The sequence below is a fragment of the Fusarium graminearum genome, chromosome 2 (genome assembly GCF_000240135.3).
Source record: "Fusarium graminearum PH-1 chromosome 2, whole genome shotgun sequence".
NCBI classification, from domain to species: domain Eukaryota; kingdom Fungi; phylum Ascomycota; class Sordariomycetes; order Hypocreales; family Nectriaceae; genus Fusarium; species Fusarium graminearum.
The window spans coordinates 2,322,796-2,342,594 of record NC_026475.1 but is presented as its reverse complement, the minus strand read 5'-3'; the positions used below and the strand labels follow the sequence as shown (position 1 = coordinate 2,342,594).

The following is a 19,799-nucleotide window of genomic DNA, read 5'->3' as shown; positions in this document are numbered from 1 at the left end:
AGATGAGACTAGAGAATGATATCCTGCCATTTCGTTTCTAAAAAGAAAAGAAGCTTCTCACCTGTGCGTATACAAGGTGACAGGGTTTGTGACAAAAAAAGAGAAAACAAAATAGACATAAAATCGTCTTGTTCTCTCAGCCAAGACAATCCTGAAACTGCCATCTCTCAAGTTGTTGGGTGTGCTATTTTTCGTCATCACAGACAGGGGCCTAGTCCACTCTAGAGGATTAATTAGGTCCCGCCGCTTACGCCATTCCCTCTTCATCTCTCATCCATCCACTCTCAATTCATTTCTCTCAATTCATTTCTCTCAATGTCCACGCGACCACGAGCCTAAAGCGACTTCATTCCTTTAATCATGTCGCTGGCTTCAGCGCTCATATTCAGAGTCAGCCAACTAATAAGAGACCCTCCTCGTGCTCTTGTCCGTCTGGGGATTTTCGCTGCCTTTTCCATCTTTCTTATCCTGGTCACTTGGAAAAGCTCCAGTTTCTCTAATGGCTGGTCGGCGGCGCCTATCAGTGAGGCTGAATTAGGGAATATTACTCAACAGGCAAAGACGTACAATGAGAATCCGGTAAAGGCTCCTTATAAAACCACTTTCTGGGAGGTTGGGCAGAGATCGAGGGAGTTGAGCAAATGGTTGTCAAGGTCGGAGCAAATTGGAACGGCCTCACGTTCTGGGCGTGAGCTACGAAATGTCGTAGAGTCAGCCGCCCAAAATCTTTTTCCTTTTCTGAAGCACCCACCGCGTAAACCTCGAACACAAACTCCTCTATCTGATCTGAGGAATTCTTTCGGCAAGGGTTCTCGAGGAATTGTAATCCCCGTTGGAGGTGGAGAGCAATCCGTTCGCTTTGCTGGCCACTTGATCGTCAGCCTACGAAAGGTCCTCGGCTCAAAACTACCAATTCAGATCGTGTATGCGGGAGAAGATGACTTACCGAAAAAGGACCGCAACAGGATATCGAACTTGGATGGTGCATCTGGTGTCGAGTTTCTCGACATCTTTACCGTCTTTGACGATACAACTCTGAAGCTCAAGGATGGAGGATGGGCTATCAAGGCCTTTGCGCTGCTGGGATCTCGATTTGAGGAAGCGATCCTCCTGGACGCAGATGCTGTTTTTCTCCAACAACCCGAGAAGCTATTTGAGCAGCGGGCATATACCGAAAAGGGTGTTCTGCTCTTTCACGACAGACTGCTTTGGCAGCATGCTTTTAAGCAGAGACACGAGTGGTGGAAGGACCAGATCAAGGAACCAACAGCAGAGATGAACAACTCCCTCGTGTGGACCGAAGACTACGCCGAAGAATGCGATTCAGGGGTAGTCGTCCTCAACAAAGGGCGAGTAAGCAACCTCGTCGGCCTTCTCCACGTAGCGTGGCAAAACACACACGACGTCCGCGAAGAGGTCACCTACCGGCTCGGCCACGGCGACAAAGAGTCCTGGTGGCTCGGGTTAGAGCTCGGTGGTTCCCGGTACGAGTTCGAGAAGCATTACGGCTCCATGCTGGGATGGGGCAAAGGAAAGGAGGGAAATGTGACGGAGGTGTGCAGTTTTGTTATTGCGCATACAGATCAAAAAGATAAGCTGTTGTGGTACAACGGGAGCTTGTTGAAGAACAAGAGGGTGGATCCGGATGGATATGAAGTTGCGGAGTATTGGATGATGGATGGCAAGTGGCACAAGGGTAGGACAAAGGATGATATGAGCTGTATGACGGATAGTGAGGTTATGGAGTTGTCAGCGGAAGAGAAGCGTGTGTTGAGGGAGAGTATAGAGGTTGCGAAAGAGGTAGATTCGGCGTTGAAGAAGGGTTAATGAGCGAATGTCATGTATATATAGTATGAGCGGCCTCTGTACATTATCTTTTTCTTTCTTTTTTATACCAATTATTGCATCAACTGTATCCTTATTGAATAGCCTCATTGTTGATAATCTTGTAGAGTACAATACCTGTGTTCATCCCATATTGCATGGAGGTCTCAATAACAGCCACAGATGAGACCAGTCACGCTCATGATAACCATGTACCTCGCACTATATTTAGACAGATACAATAATATTAACGACTTGGCGGACATAGCCGAAGTCGGTTACTTGCAGATCTACTACTACAACCTTGCATTTGCAATCCCACACAACCAGCTGTAACAGATACGTTCACACACCGTGTTCGAACTGGTGTGACAGATCTGATTGCTGGTAATGTAACCCATCCACTTTAAGAAGCCAGCAAAGCGCATACGTGTATACATGCCTGAATAGGGAACAGAGCGAATGCATATAACAATCCTGTGACATTACCATACCTCGTAACGCGCTACTCTAAGATTTGGGAAATAGAAATAAAGGACCTAAGAGTCTTGTCTAAATAGCATAAACTAATATCCTAATTTCCTCCTAAATGCTTCAACAGTCACACGTGAAGTGATCGACTCTGGGGTACATGCATGACGTAATCTACCGGGCTTTTCCCGCTGAAACCGCGTCCCTACAGGTCCCTAACCAAAAATCGATGCCTGGAGCTATGAGCTCCAACACCAAATTCTTTGATCTTCATATTCAACACGACACATTTGTACTTCACGACAACAACAAAGCAGCGCGCATTCATTCACCTGAGGCTTACTAGCACCTCCGCATCTTCTATTCATCCGACACTTTTATAATATCTCTTCCATCGATCATGCGATAGCACCTTTTACAACTTGACTGACTAACGAGCGTTCAAACTCCCCAATCGCCGCCCACCATGTCAGTCACGCCTTCGCTTCAACTCGCAGAGTATCTCGAGAAGCTGCCCGGTACGACATTTAGAAAGCTCTACCAGCAGCCCTCGACCGCTCTCGCCATCTTTCGTCGCATGCTACCACAGCTTGGTACGTCATCATCGTCTCCTGCGCGATCCCTCCCCCATTGACACACATACCACAGCAAAGGTTTTTGTCATGCGCATCCTCTTCAACCCGAAACCAATACTACTCAGCGACCTCGACGACTGGGTGAAACCGAGCCACAAGCGCCAAAAGGACCAGGCCCTGTCCGTCATGCGCGTCTTGCACATCGTGCAAATCTCCACACCCTCCAAGGAACGACCGCAGGAGATGCAGCTCACGACCAACTTCAAAGTCTCCCTCCGACTCGCGCTCTCTGGTGGCGGCTCTCACAACTCATTCGGCGTGCCGTCCACACTACAAATCCCCCCCGAAATCGATATTGACTTCCTCGATCGCTATGCCCGAAAGAAGTGGGAGGACATCCTGCACTTTGTCGTTTCTAGCGTGGGATACAAAAGCGCAGGAGAATCTTCTGGACCGAATAAGAGCGTGAAAGAACTCCTCGTCGCAGGCCGTCTGGTCGACCGAAGACCCAGCGGCGCTATTGGCATCACCCAGGCGGGATTCACGTTCCTGCTGCAAGAGGCAAATGCTCAAGTATGGACCCTTTTGCTACTCTGGCTTGAAGCTATGGACGTCAACAAGATGGCTGGTCTGGAAGCTACTGACATGCTTTCCTTTCTCTTTGTCCTCGCCAGCATGGAACTTGGCCGCGCCTACGACACAAATGCGTTAACCGAGCAGCGCAAAAACATGCTCCCCTCTCTCGTCGACTTTGGTCTTATATACATTCCCAACCACAAACGATCCATGTTCTTCCCCACTCGACTTGCCACGACACTCACATCAAGCAGCAACAGTCTCCGAAGCATCAGCGACGGCGTGGCAGCCGCCACAGCAGCAGCCCTCCAACCAGGCCAATCCCGCGCGCCAGGAAGCAGCGCGACAGGATCCAGTAATGAGCAGCGCGGTAGCGTTATTATTGAAACCAACTACCGAATCTACGCTTATACGCAATCCACGTTGCAAATCGCCGTTCTGGCACTCTTCACCAAACTCCAGATGCGCTTCCCCGACATGGTAGCCGGGCGCATCTCGCGACAGTCCATCCGCCAAGCCATCAACTTTGGCATCACGGCCGAGCAAATCATTTCGTACCTATCCGCCCACGCCCACGATCAAATGCGCCGCACAGCCTCGCTCAACAACAAACCCGTTCTTCCACCCACGGTAGTCGATCAGATCCGTCTATGGCAGCTCGAAAACGAACGCATGAAGACGACGGGCGGTTTTCTGTTCAAGGACTTTGAGGATCACAAGGAGTACATGGCTGTGGCAGGCTTTGCGGAGGAAGTGGGCGTTTTGGTGTGGCGCAATGATGTTAAGGGCATGTTCTTTGCCAGCAAGCATGAGCAGATTAGGGATTATCTGCGTATCCGTAAGAAGGCTGAGTAATCTGCGTGCTGGGAAGTAGAGGCGGTATTTGCAAAAAAGACTGAACGAGGAGGAATTGTACGTTTTGGCAGACTGAGTGAAGGGAAAGGGTATAGAAATGGTGGGCAAGGAGGATTACAGCTACAGCATTGGAGTTTAAGGCGTTGATCTACAACAGAACTTAACAGTTTCTCTATGAACACATATACATGGACATGCTTCATGTCGAGCATTAAAATACACAAAACGCGTACCTCATCCATTCATGCAAGGTCCCCCACCAGATTGTCTCACATCTCGTCGCGTCACACAACAGGACACAATCCCGGTCAAAAAAAGAGTCTAGTGTATTAACTGCAACCATCTATCTGCTCGACTGCAGTGCAACTTTACCACGATACAAAACAAAAATGCTGATGAACCCAAATACAATACCATGCACATAAGCGTGTTTTCCCACATCCATGCCACCCACCCAATATCACAAACAAAGCGCTAATAACAAAGAACGAAGTATCCCGTAAACCCCAAGTGTCGACTGACATGATTCCCCTTTGAACCTCTGTACACATTTTTACCATAATGGACCGATGAGAAACAAACCCATATAACAAAGAATACAAATAGCGTCCCCCCTTGGTTTTCTCTTAAACAAAGGCTTCTAGTTGAAGGAGAGTCGTTTCCCGCGTTGCTTAGAAGCCAGGCTAGGTCTCTTCTTCGATACTGGAAGGCCTGATGGCCCATTCATAGCTGGCAGGCTGTGTCGTGTATTTCCGCTTGTTCCTTTACCGCCGCTGAATATCCTTCCCATCAAACTCTTGTGTTCCATGCTGCCACCTTGAGGGAGCAAACTCGGCTTGTCCATGCGACGGGCATATGTCTGCTGCCAGGCGAGTAAGGATCGACGTGCTTCAATTGTGATACAAAGGTTTTCGAGATGATGAAAGACCCGCAAGCATCGAGCATCTTTAGTGCTGGTTTTGTTGCGTGGCTTCGTGACGGTCAAGCTTGTGAGAGCCGATGTCGTTGTAGAGTGTGAAAGATGTGTTGGACGAGAATTGACAGCAGCACGGTCGGTTTTCATCACAAAAGCGCGGAAGCTGTTGTCGGACGATGAATCTTTTGACACTGCACCTTCAGTGCTGAACTCCTCAGTGAGGAAGCGGTCGTGGAGAGAAACGAAGCGACCTGACCAATATGCCGAAGGTTGCGATGAGGTGATTTGGTCGGGTTTCGGCAGCAGCTCCGTCACTAGGGTGCTTGTGCTATTAGTTCGAGATGCAGAAGTCGAGGAATATCCGGGTAAACAAAGTCTGGATGAGCTGGATGTGAGTAGACTACTGGTTGAAGATGAAGACGCCTTGCGAGACTGATCAGCAAGAGGTCGAGGACTAGACGGTTTCGAATTCATGGATGTTCGAGAGATTGAACTCCTGATTTCGCTCAAAACAGTCAACGTCCGAGACTTGGGAAGACGGCTCTTATTCATAGTCGAGGAAACTGTCTCTGCGGGAGCTACTTCTTTGTGGTCCGGGGGAGGGACGTTCTCGTCTTGGAAGATCGTGTCCACAGTTGGATAGACACCGTAGCTGGAACTGTTGGCTAGTGTCTTTCTTGAAAAGTTTGTAAAAGATGCTGTAGTCGGTAGAGGCTTGATAGGAGCTGCAGACAAGAGCGATTGATGAGAGCTTGTCGCAGTGAGGCCAGATTTAGCAACTGTAGGGGGGCTAGCAAGTGATCCATGAGTCGAGAAGCTAGCAGAGATGCGCCGAGTAGTCTTTATAGCCTGGGCATTCTCTTTGTCGGACGATGAGTCGTCTGAACAACAGTCCTTGATAGTGGGAACAATGATTAGTGTGTCGCTTCGTACAAAATCGGCGCCTCGGGAGTTCTTGACGGGTCCAATGGGTGCTGAGACGACTGGACGCTTTCTCTTAGATCGTGTGAGGAAGTTGCTTGTGGTTGGAAGTCGTAGTTTAGAGGATGGGAGGCGTTTTCCCTCAAGTCCAGCACGAAAGGTGTCCATAGCTGCGATGTTTATGTTGAATTGTGGTTCAAAAAGAGGTGATAATGGAAGTGAAGTTGTTGTTGTTTGAGCAGCCAACAAAGAAAATAAACAACAGTCCAGTCAACCAGCAGGCAGTGGCGGACATACAGAAATAAAAAGGATTGCTCAGGTGCAAAGGAACAAAAACTCCAGCGTCTCTCCTTCCGCAGTCCTATGCAGGAGGGGGGGGGGTATTTTGGAAGTGTCAGGCAGCTGTCAAACCTCCCAACTCCCATAACCAAAACAAAGCACTCGACTAAAGCATTTCACAGAAAAATAACAAACTCCATCCCGCGTCTTCGTTACTGTCACAACCAATCTTTCATTTTCCTTTGTTTACACTGAATCACATCTGCATGTCTATTGCCCGCCAAATCCTCCAGTGTACACTAAATCACCTCTGCTTCCTCTACAACAGCTACATCATCGATCAACGACGCTTTGAGTGCCGCCGCAGATTCAATTAACAACGTTACGCATATGATATATAGAGTCTCTTGTCTGTCTGTCTTAGTCTGGTGCTCTTCTAGGAAAGTAGGTAGTATCCAGTGTCGTCACTCCTCAACAGCGCCATTTACAAATGTCCATTGCTCTCCCCATTTACTCCATTAATACTTCCGTTACAAGATTCATCATTCCATCCATTAATAGAAAACTCAAACTTCAAGTCTCCCTCTCCTTTTGGCACAGCGTTGCCATTGCCGTCCCAAAGCGCCCTTTCGACCATGGTGACTTTACCCTCCCAATCGACCAACACCACCGTCTGACGCTGCGTACCGTACATGCCTGTCTCGAAGCCCATTATGGGTGTGGTGCTTGGATCCGGTCGTCCTTCCGACATGAGTTCTTCGGCTGCTTTTTGGTCGTCTGTCGCCCACACGCCGGGTCCCTTCGCCATGGCGGCTTCCATCGCTTTTCGATGCTTTTCGTCGCCGATCAATGGGATAAATACGCTCTTCTTGAGCTCGCTGATATACTCGACCAGACTGGCGTTTTCGTTCCTTGGTAGTGTGTCGTGGGTGAGGACATCCAACAGGTTAGAAATCAGATCCTCTTGGTTCAACTTGTCGGATACAGAACTGTTAATGGCCTCGCGGAAGAGTTTCTTTCCAATTGAAATCTTGGCCCATTCTTCTTCCTTGCCCGTTGCATCAAACGCCGTGTTACTCAACCCCCACATCTCGTCTCGCTCTTTGGCAATAATGGGCACATCATTGACATTGCCAGCTCTGTTGCTAACGATGGCGATTCCGGAAGTATTTTTTCTCAGCTTGCCGCAAACCATGGAGAATCCTCCGACGCCTTTAACTCCGTCGTTCTCCACCAGTTTGTGAACGCTATCTTTGAGGCTCTCCTCGGGTGGCGTTCCCAGCCAGGCGGTGACCATACCACCACGGCTTTTAGCAGCATGAATAGGGTGGTTCTGATCTTTAATGTCGGTTTCTCGGTAGTTTGTGAGCACGGCTAGATGACCGTCTTTGCTGAGTCCCATCCATGTTCCTTTCTCTGCTCGTTGGAGATCTCTGGATGACAAGACTGGTCTGCCGGATGTGCTGTGAGTCCACCAGTGAGGTCGGGACGTAGGTCTGAGAATGAACTCGTCCCGGTTATCGATGGCGATGAGCGCATAATCGGGATGGGCGGTGGTTAAAAGTACGATGCACATTTTGGTGAAGTATATATATTTTGTATTTGATGATGTTGAAAGAGTTGACGCGGCCCGGCGGGTGATGAGTTAGTGCTGCGGGTGCTATAATGTGGGTGCTGTGCTCTGTAGCCGTTGATGGTGGGGGGCTGCAGTGCCTTTTATGTAACAACCTCCCCTGTAAATATTGCAGCAAAGAAATACGTGTTGATCAGTTAGTCGGCCTCGGCAGCGCAATAAAGAAGAAATCTAGATGCCGAATGATCTGATCTGATCTCATTGTCCCGGTTTAAGGGCTACGGGTGGCTCCGGGGATAAAGACGGCTGAGGGTTGCAGGGGTCCAAGATGGGATGACATGGAGTGGTGAGGTCTTTGTGTCACGTTCACGTGCAGTTATAGATTGACCCAGATTGATATGACCTGGTCAATGTCCCCATTCGGATCATACCACCAGTTACTCTACACACTCATCAACTGGGTACGTACTCTTCTCAACGTTTGCACTTTACTCCCCTCTCCAATCACTAAATTTCAGTTTATTTAATTCCCTTACTTTGTAGAGAGTTCTCCTTCTTGGTGCCTGGCATTGTTGGGAGAGTAACTCTCTCGAAATGGCCGCAAAACCAACTCTCTTTCTCTGTAGATGGCAATTCAGCCAAATATCGTGCGTTGATTGATCTTATCTAAAAGATCAGACCCACTTTGTCCTCGTAGCGTAGAGACTCATCCAGAAGAGCTTCTTTTTTTAACGTCTTCCAAGGTGAGAGATGAGTCAAGCAGGTCAGATGTACCTACCTAGTCAGGGGAAACACACTCGGTACTAATGATGAAGAACACAACTATAGCCATAATGATAATGGTTAAGCAGTAGCAGCCATAGAGATGCCATATTATTCCAAGTCTGTTCCAGTGTCTTGATGTCTTTGTGGCTAGAAACATAGGACGTGCTACCGATGCTGCCATGCCCATGACCTGAACACTTCTAAGTCAACGACATGTATCTTTACTTGTTCAGATCCCCGTTACGTTTTTCATCTGAACATAAAGTTCATTTCAGAGTATAAAGAATTTATCTTAAAAAGTTAATACCTATCCCCTAAAGTTTAGAAAGAAAGGAAATACTATATATAAAGCTCATTCTCCCCTCATAATGAATATTCTTCTTCATTCGTGTTCACAAACAATATCGTCAAGAACTCATCACTGCTACTTCTACCATTACTGCCACTACCGCTACCACTACTACTTCATATCATCTTCAACGTCTCTCATCTCAATATCTTAGACAACTCTTACTTCTAAGGTATTCTGACAAAATGGGGGGTCATACGAGTGGATGGACACCCATAAACATGTTGTTGGAGGCGACTGCGGCAGATAGAGCCAATGTTCTCTCTCCAACGTCGACTTCTGATCGACAGCATGGTCTGGCTTCAAGCCATGACCACGTTTCTTCTTTTCATTCTTGTCCCCGGCCTTGTCCTCGTCCAAGGCCTCCCCCTATTCGCCCTTCTCCCCCTCCTCCTCCACCTTCACCATCGCCATCACCACCACCATCACCGCTGCCATCACCTTCTCGGGTCCTGGTCTCTTCCTCCCTTTCGAGTTCCCGAAACTCGTCCTGCGCTGCTGGGTCTAATCCCCCCAGCCCCAGCGCCAAGAAGAGGGCGGCACGTTACTGTTACGCGTGCGAAAAAGCCTTCAATTACAAGAACTTTGCGGACCATCAAAAGGTCCACATGATTGAAGGTGACTCGGGTGCTCGGGTCAAGCCCTGCAAGCAATGTGCGGCTAAATTCCCTGATGGGTGCCGCGTTGCCAAGAAGCCCGACGAGGCGGGCACTTATGCTTGCTCTCTTTGTCTCAAGAGCCACAAGAGCTGTGAGTATACGGCGCTCAAGAGGAATATTGCCTCGTGGACTGGGCCTTGTTCAGGGTGGGCTGGGAGAAAGCATCCCAAGCTCATCGAGCATTGGAGACCTTGGGAGCTCTAGGGGGCGTTAGTGTGGTTCCTCGTGGTGCACTATATGGTGTACACTTGGAAGATATAGACTTTCAAGAGTATTCCTTATTTCAATAACGAAATAAACACTTTTCTCTACTTACTTAATATCTTATACATGCTCAATCTGTGACTGGCTGACTCTACATGGGAAGCAAATTTAAATATTCATACAAGTCATTCACCAGCAAGTCATTTCATGAATGTAGGAGTCTCATTCGATCTAAGATGAGATATAAGCTTACCAGTAAAACAAGTCATTTCATTCAAATGAAATAAAGATAAATGCTTACAACAATAATACCCTAAAAGCCGAATATTGACTCATTCAATTCATGACATATTTATTTATTCATTTCATTTAAAGTGAGAAATATAACCTCAATATGCAAAACCACTCCTCATATATTCTTACTTATACAATATCCAACCCTTTTAAAAACTCAACCCCCTCCTTCACTCATACAAACAAGATAACCTAGTCATCTTCGAAGAGGTGACTTCGGGTCAGCTGAAGACCTACGACGAGTCCCCGGCTTCTTCTTCGCATCCCCGTTCCCATTCTCATTACTCTGCGCCTCCTCAACCCCCTCAACCACAATAGCTTGATCAGATCTAAGCACGATTCCCTCAGCAATGACTTCATCGCGACATACAAACTGAGGGAAAAGCACGGCCAAAACCACTGGCTTGGGACTTCCCTTGCCAGTCTTGCGAGTAGCAACATTCCCAACATCGTAATCACTATATTCTCCAGCACCTCTCGAATCCTCCTCATCAGGAAGTTCAGCAGTAATCATATCCCTCGATCGCTGCGCATCCGCCCAGAGTGTAACAGCTTGTCTAAACAGCGCTGGAACAGCATTGTAAAAACCCGTCTGTTTATACGCCACTACCAACGGGTGAAGCGTACTTCGTACCTCGTTGCTCGCTTTGCGAACAATGTCCTCTTGGATAGTCTCAACTTGCTCAGAGTCTGTCAGCGAGCCGAGGATTTGGCAGCGGTATACCGTCTCGCGACGCTCGTCGCCTTTGAAGAAACTCAGCATGCTTGAGGCTGTGGAGCGCATGTCGTGGGCTACGTAGAAGGGGACAAAGATGTGTGACAGGAGTGTTTCTGCAATGACGGCATCTGCTACCGCGCAGCGCATCTTGGCAGCTGCTTTGGTTGTGCGAGTCGAGAGGGGAATTTTCGGGAAGCGGGCATTGAGTTCTTGGATCTCGCTCGCTGAGTCCTAATAAACGTCAGTATGGATCATATGAAGCATAATATTGGAGACTTACAACTGCGCCGTCGTGAAAGTTAAAGTGCTCGTTCACAAAGTCATGAACCTTCGTCGACAAATCCTGAAGATCAGAGCGCCTGCACACGTTAGGTCAACAGCCATCAACGGCTCGAGTAAGTTAACTTACAGCTTCTTGACCTCTTCAGACCCATAGTCCTTGAGTATCCCCTCTCCTAGATCACTCTGCGCCTTGCTCAGCTTGGTCTTGACACTCGCAAGCTCCTCCGCGCCGGTCTGCATCTGCGACCGATGCAGTTCACACTCAGCGTTCATCTCTCGAATTTCAGCAGCATGGTTCTTAGCATGCATCTCTGACGAACTCAATCTCTGCTTCAGTTTATCCGCCTCAGCAGCTTTCTTCTCTGCCACAGCGAGCATCTCCCTCGCTTCCTGTACCTCCTTTTCCATGGCTTCTACAGCCGCCTTTTCAGACTCGTACGTTTTGTACTTTTGCTCAAACTCGGCAAAGATCATATCTGTCTTTGCACTTGCCGCGGTTTTGTGCTCTGAGAATTCGCGCACGATCTTGTCGTTGAACTCGCGCAGACGCTTGTTCTCGCCTTGCTTGGCTTCAAGTTCTGCTGCGAGGATCTTGCGCTCCTCGGCGTCCTTTTCATAGTCTTCGATAGACCCAACATCTTTGGACACCTCTTTTGCTAGAGCGAGGAGCTGCCATAGTTTGGTATGTTTGTTGACGGGTGTCTTTTCAGGAGTAGCAGTACCATCGCCATTGATGTGGCCATGGCCACGGCCATTGACCTTGACCTTGGTATCTGCCATGATTGCTAAACAAATGTAATAAGAATGTTATGTTCAATTTATTTACCTCCCATCGCCAGAAATTGCCCACATTATATAAAATTCGTCGCTAAATACATGACTTGGAAAGAGAAAAAGAAAAAAGGATTGTCAACTTTTGAGGCCCCCTTCGCAGAGCCTCATCTGTCCGTTCGTATGTCTAAGGGCCAACTCATCACCACCACACCACTACACCGGTCAGCCCAGAAGCAAGTCATCTCTTGTTCCCCCGCCAATTCAATCCTAGTGGTTCGGTCTACCCAATCCTCACAATAATCAGGCTGGGCCGCATGGCGAGAGCGTTACACCATCCGCGGGGTAACCCCAATGAATTTGAGCCTCTGACACCATCATGGTCTGTAGAGCTGGTGTTTTTTCGAGCGAGTTGGTGGTGGTAGCCTATTGAGGGTGTCTGTCGTTTGCGCTTCTGGTGTAACGGTGCAAGCATCATTTAGATAATTGGATGTCGCGATTCCGGAAAAGTTGGTGATGCGGTCGCCTTGCGCAGATTGAACGCCTGAGGCCATCGTCGCCCAGCATTAGCACGAGATCACCAGAGCCTGCCTAGTACTCCGACTCTTCGTCTGACGAGACACTCGACTCGGTGTCTGACGCATCGCCTTCGTCGTCAAATTCCTTCTTCTCTTCTCTCTTGACTTCTGTTCTTGTTGCGCTCTGGCCCTCGCTGAGCCCAGATTTGTCAAACAGATGAAGTTCGACAATTTGAGGCGCCTCGCCAAGGACAGGCTTTCGGATAATTTGCTTGTGAACGCTATACCAGCCTTGCTTATCCATTAGCTCATACAGAACCTCCTCTGAGTCGTGGCGTGGCTTGGTGGCCAAAAAGACTTTTGTAGTAAACGGTTCCCCTTTGGGGAAGTAGGTTAGGTTTGCCATGTGGATGGCTGATAGGGTTTCCACCAGAGGCGGAAGCATGTCGACATTGTAGGTGCAATCGCTGAGCATCACGAGATCCCAAGGTCCAGATCGAACCGCTGGTCCAAAGCGACCCTGCCTGCCCTCCTCCCAGTCCAAGTTTTCGTAAAGCATATGTACCGGATTCTCTTGGAATCGCAAGTGTGACTTCTCCAACCTCTTCATGTTGGCTCTGGCTCGCTGCTCAGCTTCTGGTAGATCTGTCATCAGAATGGTGCAGTCACCTTCGAGAGATCCTAGTTGAGGGTACACAGCGCCGAGCCCAAGACCCAAAATGCCCACACCGCAACCCAATTCCAACACACGGATTGTGTCTTGTTGGCTAAAGATGTTTTTCATGGTCCTCATGCAGGGGTTCTGGCTGGACTCGCTATTAGGAGCAGCCTCGATTCCAGCAAGTGCACATGTCGCCATCACGCCTCCATCCCATATGTGGCGTGCTATGCTCTCACCGATCTCCTCTTCAATCTCCATAGTCCCCAGACCATCGGGTGAGTCGCTCAAAACAAGTCTTCGAATGGATACATCCGTCTCTGAGGGTTGAGCGGTCACTGGTACCCAAGCTGGCATGACAGCACCTTTTTCCGCAGCTTCCCGCCGATACCGCATCTTCTCAGCCGACAAGGCTAGGATACGGGGGACACTCTCAGCTGTGTGTTGAGGCTCTGATGCTCTGACACAAACGTGAACTCTCATTCCAGATTCAACAGCTCGTTCAAGAGCGATGGGAAGTTCCAATGTTGGCTTGGCGACGCGCATACCAGGTTGCCAGTGAAGGTGTCCAGGATCCGAGAGAAGCCATGTTGAGCCGCCTTCAGGTGAGGCAGCGACAGCAACGACTTGAAGGTCCAAGAACCTCTCAGGATACAAGAATGAGTCTCCGAGGTCAGTCGTTATGGTGAAGAGTAATTGGACAAAGGCGCCGTGACGCTCCTGAACAAATTTAGGCGCTCGAAGGAATCTGATATAATGCATCTTGGGGTATGGGATATGAGTGTAGGTCAACAACAACGAAGGGTTCGGTCCTTCAAGGTCCCGCTTGTTCTAGAAGACCGTTGATCTTGATGGTTTGAGTTTCAAACGGCGAGCTGCTTTGTTTTGTTTATTGACTTTGTACCTTCGGTTGACCTGATCATCCCAACCTCGCTTGGTGGGGAATTTTGAATCTGCAGGCGCTCAGCTCGCTTAGTCATCACCGATACCTTCACATGCCACCAGCAGATGTTGATGGCACGATTTATTGTTGCAGTATTATTTGCATTTGTTTGTTATCTGCAGGAATGCTTGTTTCACGTGGTGATTCCCTACATATTTGACATGCAGTTGGTAGCATTTATGCATTTATCACTGCACATGTCAGGACGGGAGCCTCAGCATGGACCGCTTAGACGAGGATCCTATGATGGATCTACCGCTAGTTGTCCCGGAAGCAAAGACTTCGCTTAAAGAAAGGGGGAGAACATCTTGATCTTATCTTGGCCGACTGCGGTGTAGGTTTACGGTGGCTGGAAAACTTCGGTGTGCCGTGTTGTTGACCTCAGACGCCATGACCTCGTCACAATTGGGCATCGACGGGTCAAACACCTGGTAAGCTACAGACATCTCAAGGATATCATCACTGTTTGGAATCAATAAATAACAAGCATCCGAAGTTAGGCATTGTGCTATCAAGTGATACTTGTGGTCGAGTGTTGAGCCTGTATCGTCTCTCATCACCAACACATGGGGCGTCTAACTCTATGGTGTATGATTGGTGAAAGTGATGAGACCCGAGCCAGACTTTCCTATAAGAAGAGCCACCAATACAGGGTATGATACCGCCGGGTAGCGGATGATGAGACTTTGGTATCATGATTCGATAAGGGAGCGGCGAGTGACTGACTTGGCAACCGTCCTTGTCGAGGTAGAAGTTATCACCAAGTTACCAGAGGACTTGTCACGCTACTAATTTGGTGCCTATCTCATGGTTCTCTTATAGCTGCTTTCTGCCGCGGGGTAGCAAGTCCATTACCTACTACAGATAACATGTCTGTAAGATAGAGAGGTTAGGATGAGAGCCTCAGTCAAAGGAAGTCCGAGATCAAAAAGGCTCCAGGGTAACCTCATGACTCACTTATACAGAACTTAGGATATGTTGTATTCCGATGCCGGGATAGAATTCTACTTCTTGTAGTCACTCGTCAAAGTCAAAGGTAGACATAGTGTAGGGTAAAGGAACTTGGATTCAAGTTGTGGTCCATAGATTCACTCGTCCATCCCTCGATGTGGTCTCACAGCATGTTCCTATTTACAATCCTCATTCTAATCATGAATAGATACCCTTCGATATTACCTCGCGATAAGTTGAACGGCATGGAACCTTACTGCCCATTGCTATCGATACAATGTAACAGCCAGCACCAATATTGTCTTTGAAGTTATACCAACCACCAAAAAGCAACTACCAGCATGTTCACTCAACCTAACCATCCAGGCCAACAACGTACCTGATACTCAGATTCCAGGCATCATTAATCCGAGTCCAACTGCTCCTTTTCGCTTTCACATGTCATCAACCATACAATATCGCCAAGACTCATCCGCGGCGATACAAGGTCTCGTGATCCCATTCACGGTGCAATACCTACTCACTCCTTCCATCTGACACCAACCTCGCCATCATCTCCATTCCCCTCATCGAATCATCTCACCAACACCAACCTCTTCAAATATCTGATACCAAGTCCTACCAAGGTGTGTCCATACATCGGCTCGCAAACCCGGTATCCCCTAAACCCCTGGCTTACACCTCCCTCGCCACCGTGAATCACAGATACTCTACGAAACCGTATTGGCTCGTGCAGCCGCCTTACAGTTCACTCAGATACGCGATATCCATGGGCTCCCTCTTGCGCACTGCTGCCTATAACAAGTCCATACTCCTTGCGTAATTGATTCGATGTCCGTGTTTACGTATTGGTGTGGCGGTGCACGTAACAACTGTTCCATCTCAACCAGCAAAAGAATGTGAGTCATCTTTCGCCTGAACTAGTAGTCGTATTCAACAGAATGAATTACCTACCAAATAAAATCAGGGTGTTCTTTTAAAGGGGTGTGATATATACCCAATCTCAGCATTAAAAATGTCAACAGGGGTTAGTAGAGAAATTAAGAATAATGGGATATGTTCAGGCAGCAAGCAGGAAGATCTAATTACAAATAAACCCTTATCTAAGAAAGAACAGCACAGACAGGAAAAGAAAACTGTTGGTCTGTGATACAGAGTACAGCATCTGCTTTTACTATATACCTGTACGTCACTAATTAAAATTGCCATCATTTTCTGGGTCTTGGGTCTTCTCCCGGCCGGGAGACATCTCACGCAATTAAAAGTGGACCTTCCCGGCTCCATGGATGTGGCGTCGTTTGCACCGCCACAGATCCACGTGGCTAGAGACCACCACCAATTTCTCTCCGTCCTTTTCAAGGATCATGCATGATTGTTGAACAAGGGGGTGTAAGGTTTTTTTTTTTGAGGGAAAGCCAAAAAAATACCACACACATTAATTTTTGAGGCCAGCAGCTTTTTTTCTATTTGACTTTCCGTTCCGTCATGCTATTGTGGGACATGGACAGAAAACTTGGCAGCAGACCACTTTGTGTTTCTGCACATGTGATATTTGGCGTGTTTTTCTAGGTGATGATCACGAACTATCACTTACACCGCCCATATTGGTCTCATACTTAATTATTTCGTGAATTATCATCTGTGGTCTAGGGTTAGCACCATGCAGCAGTATCTCATCAACTTCAGGGCTGACTGTCTGACCTTTGCAGAATGCTAACGTGCGTTCAGTTCAGCCCCATGCTCATGCCCGTTTCTCGTCAAGTTTGCCCTAATTCTGTTATTGGTTCTGGTGCAGTTCTCTTGAGTAAACAAACTGTAGAGGGGAGGGGTCTCAATTTGTGAGATGTGATGTGACGTGGGAGTGGGAAGCGGTTCTGGTTCCCGACGTGCAGACGGTCTAGTGAATCCAATTAAGCAACTTTGGGGTCTAAAATCATGACTGCGTCAACTATCATTGGCTGTGACCCTCGACTTACAATTTGTTCTGCGGCCGGACCCGAACATTAGCATACAACCCTCGAGGTATGAACAACGCAGACAACACCATCAGAAATAAATCTCCAAAACCGCTGGGCATGAACGCATCTGAGCCTTGAACTAGAGGGGTTTTTCATCCTTACTGTCACAGTATGACTCTTCTTTTCTTCCCTTTTTTCCAACGCTGCCAGGATCTGACATCTCCTGAGTTCCCGACACGCGCGAGACGCTGATGCCGTGCTAGACTGTACATACAGTAGTCTAGTTTGCTCCATCATGATGCATCACGTTGTCGCTCCAACAGCATTGTTGCTTCTCTCCAAAATGCGACCCTCTTTGGCTCCGTACCATATGCATGCAGCTGCGTGTCTTGCCCTAATCACCTTGGATCGAGAGACACACACCATCAATTAGACGCTATCGTGCATTCTGGAAGAGATTTTCTCGTCTCGTCCAGGCCTTTGTGCGAAGAAGCAAAAAAACTTAGTTGACAAGATCGACCCTGTCAAATAGCGGAGGGCGCTATAGTATAGCCGGCCGCTGCATTCTAGTTCCGCCATCTTTAAAACGGCGGTGTTTTGCGGTGTGCTTTGGATCGTCGCCGCTTGTTCTCATCTTGTGTTAGTTTCCACTGTTGCATCTGCATTGTCCTGTATCTGTATCTGTATGTATATGTAAATGTATGTATATATCTTTGGCATTCGAGACACTAGCCTCAACTGCACGCCATGAGACGCAGCAGCAACAGAGATACATCATCTCTCCGTAGCACACACACCCATCTTTATCTGAGCTCCCCTTCAAACCGTTAACTGACAGCAGGCAGATATGGATCCGAGGGATCCTGCATACGTCACAATGCGGACAGCTCTAGGTTTTGAATGCCTTCAGCCTTGGCCATTTGGTGACCACGTCGCGACAATGACCTAGCCAAGGGTCCGCTCCTCGAGTCCTGGTGGTGGCCTATTCGGTTCAGCGATTGCAAGCGCTGTGCTTGCGAGAGAGCGGCCCGTCTCCAAGAGGGCCCCGCGATGGTGCATCCCATCAAAGGTGCGCATCCGAGCAACATGGACCGTCTTTTTCCTAAGAGTCGGTGAGAGATACGTCAAGCCAGAAAATTTTGAACCGCCTTGCTATTGTAGGTTTGCTGTAGCGTGTCTCCAAGTCTGCAGTAGCCGTAGGCTTAGCTGTTTGGAGGGGACCAACCGAGGGGAATCCTGGACGAGCCCTATTTTCGATTTTATTTTTGGGGTCATTATTGCTTCAGATATGATATCGTCGCTAGAAATGGCGAATCGCGGGCAAGGGTCAACAGAAGCACCAGCCAGCCTGTCAAATCGACCCCGAGTCTAGAAGACATGACATCCACATGGCAAAAGTCCTGTTCAAAGAAAGCTCTTTGTCCTTTGTTCCAGCTTACACGCCGGGGGTCAACCTCTTCTCTCTCTATCGTGAAGCTTGATTGACGCCGGTGCACGCAGCAACGTGTCTGCTAGACCAGGCAGTGAAGTGGTGGATGCCAATCGGCATCCGTCTTTGGGGTGCATGCGGGACCGATATGACGGGGCCGCGGGTTTATTTGGACATCAATACACCAAACCAGAGGGTACACGCAGCGAGCTGCAGACACTGTCAGCGCCAGCCAACATGAAGCGAAGGCTGCTATGAGTCACCGTCTCATCCACTTGGAGAGGCAGCCATCGTGTAAGAGAATGAGAGTCTCCGTCGGTGAACGATCATTCACAGAGACGACCGAAAGTGCCGAGCATCGAGCGATGACTTTGCGATCGTATGGATCAGTTATTTCGGGAATAACAGCATCATAACAAACAAGGCTTTTGTTACGACTTCTTCCGCAAGAAAGAGAATATCGCGAGGAAAATCAGAAAAGAACCAGAGGAGTAAAAAATTTCACATCCGAGCTTTTTGACCGGGTTTACATCCAGGGCTGTCCAGGACTGCATGTAACAAGGATGGTGATGGGGATTGTATTCCACCCAAATGGCCGACAACAACAAGACCATCAACATGAATGAACATGGCTCCCATACGCCGCAAGGGTGTGTGCGTCTTGATGCTGGACATGCATATCCATATCCGGCCGCAAGCTTTACTGCGCAAGTACTCCGTAGTTAATACAGATTTCCTTCTTTGAAACAGTAGTTCAAGATCCAGAAACTGATCAACCAAGACAAACGCCAGCATGTTGGTGCCCAAGCTGTCTGTCGTCTGCCTGCCGTCTGTTGTCCTGTCGAGTTTGTTTATCCGTATCCAGAGATAAATAGTCCTAGATAATTTACCTGGACTCGGCTGTGCACCACATGCCGACAAGGAGTCACCATGAGAGACAAGGACAAGGCGCTGCGCTCGCATCCATTTTCTTATTATTAGCGTATGAAACACGGTGCCCAGCAGGATAATTGCATCGTAGCGTTGGGCCGCGATTTTATCATTACCGGCCGGGCCCAATGTAGGGGCGTGCGGGGTGTGTAGCGTAAATTGATCAAATCCGTCGACCCATTGTCTATGGCCTTAATTTCGGGCCCATCAGCTAAGGTCCAAGGTCAAGGTCAAGGTGAGGGAAGCTCAGACCGAACGCCCGGGTCTCGTCAAGGTCGCACACTGTATTGTCGCATTCTCGACCCTGATTAGGGTTGTGCTGGCATTGCGTCGTCAAGGTCTTGTCTTGGTCTTATTGCGAGGAACAGTGCTGAGTCTCA

At 48.4% G+C, this 19,799-nt stretch overlaps 8 protein-coding genes across 8 annotated transcripts; 3 read left to right on the top strand and 5 right to left on the bottom strand.

Annotated features, from left to right (window-relative positions):
- Nucleotides 1-360: 360 nt before the first annotated feature.
- FGSG_08298 (uncharacterized protein) lies at nucleotides 361-1,827 on the top strand (the record flags this gene model as incomplete). The annotated part of the gene is made up of 1 exon (XM_011322193.1): nucleotides 361-1,827. The coding sequence occupies one exon, from the start codon at nucleotides 361-363 to the stop codon at nucleotides 1,825-1,827; it is 1,467 nt and encodes a 488-aa protein (XP_011320495.1).
- A 934-nt stretch (nucleotides 1,828-2,761) lies between these two features.
- Nucleotides 2,762-4,301, top strand: FGSG_08299 (uncharacterized protein; the record flags this gene model as incomplete). Its single annotated transcript, XM_011322192.1, has 2 exons — nucleotides 2,762-2,888; nucleotides 2,944-4,301. 2 exons carry the CDS (start codon nucleotides 2,762-2,764, stop codon nucleotides 4,299-4,301), a joined length of 1,485 nt encoding a protein of 494 aa, XP_011320494.1.
- A 640-nt stretch (nucleotides 4,302-4,941) lies between these two features.
- Nucleotides 4,942-6,306, bottom strand: FGSG_13397 (uncharacterized protein; the record flags this gene model as incomplete). The annotated part of the gene is made up of 1 exon (XM_011322191.1): nucleotides 4,942-6,306. The coding sequence occupies one exon, from the start codon at nucleotides 6,304-6,306 to the stop codon at nucleotides 4,942-4,944; it is 1,365 nt and encodes a 454-aa protein (XP_011320493.1).
- A 499-nt stretch (nucleotides 6,307-6,805) lies between these two features.
- On the bottom strand, nucleotides 6,806-8,087 carry FGSG_13396 (uncharacterized protein). Its single transcript, XM_011322190.1, has one exon. It carries the CDS (start codon nucleotides 7,991-7,993, stop codon nucleotides 6,902-6,904), a length of 1,092 nt encoding a protein of 363 aa, XP_011320492.1. The 5' UTR covers nucleotides 7,994-8,087; the 3' UTR covers nucleotides 6,806-6,901.
- Nucleotides 8,088-9,289: 1,202 nt separating this feature from the next.
- Nucleotides 9,290-10,053, top strand: FGSG_08301 (uncharacterized protein; the record flags this gene model as incomplete). Its single annotated transcript, XM_011322189.1, has 2 exons — nucleotides 9,290-9,854; nucleotides 10,025-10,053. 2 exons carry the CDS (start codon nucleotides 9,290-9,292, stop codon nucleotides 10,051-10,053), a joined length of 594 nt encoding a protein of 197 aa, XP_011320491.1.
- Nucleotides 10,054-10,453: 400 nt separating this feature from the next.
- Nucleotides 10,454-12,041, bottom strand: FGSG_08302 (uncharacterized protein; the record flags this gene model as incomplete). The annotated part of the gene is made up of 5 exons (XM_011322188.1): nucleotides 10,454-10,461; nucleotides 10,499-10,828; nucleotides 10,889-11,210; nucleotides 11,260-11,338; nucleotides 11,389-12,041. The coding sequence occupies 5 exons, from the start codon at nucleotides 12,039-12,041 to the stop codon at nucleotides 10,454-10,456; spliced, it is 1,392 nt and encodes a 463-aa protein (XP_011320490.1).
- A 27-nt stretch (nucleotides 12,042-12,068) lies between these two features.
- Nucleotides 12,069-14,053, bottom strand: FGSG_08303 (uncharacterized protein). The gene has a single exon (XM_011322187.1). It carries the CDS (start codon nucleotides 13,968-13,970, stop codon nucleotides 12,624-12,626), a length of 1,347 nt encoding a protein of 448 aa, XP_011320489.1. The 5' UTR covers nucleotides 13,971-14,053; the 3' UTR covers nucleotides 12,069-12,623.
- A 2,512-nt stretch (nucleotides 14,054-16,565) lies between these two features.
- Nucleotides 16,566-17,354, bottom strand: FGSG_08304 (uncharacterized protein; the record flags this gene model as incomplete). The annotated part of the gene is made up of 5 exons (XM_011322186.1): nucleotides 16,566-16,667; nucleotides 16,697-16,815; nucleotides 16,917-16,999; nucleotides 17,079-17,171; nucleotides 17,335-17,354. 5 exons carry the CDS (start codon nucleotides 17,352-17,354, stop codon nucleotides 16,566-16,568), a joined length of 417 nt encoding a protein of 138 aa, XP_011320488.1.
- Between the last annotated feature and the right edge of the window lie 2,445 nt (nucleotides 17,355-19,799).

Coding starts and splice junctions, on each gene's coding strand:
- FGSG_13396 (XM_011322190.1), bottom strand. CDS start 7,993: ATGTGCATCGTACTTTTAACCACCGCCCATCCCGATTATGCGCTCATC.
- FGSG_08303 (XM_011322187.1), bottom strand. CDS start 13,970: ATGCATTATATCAGATTCCTTCGAGCGCCTAAATTTGTTCAGGAGCGT.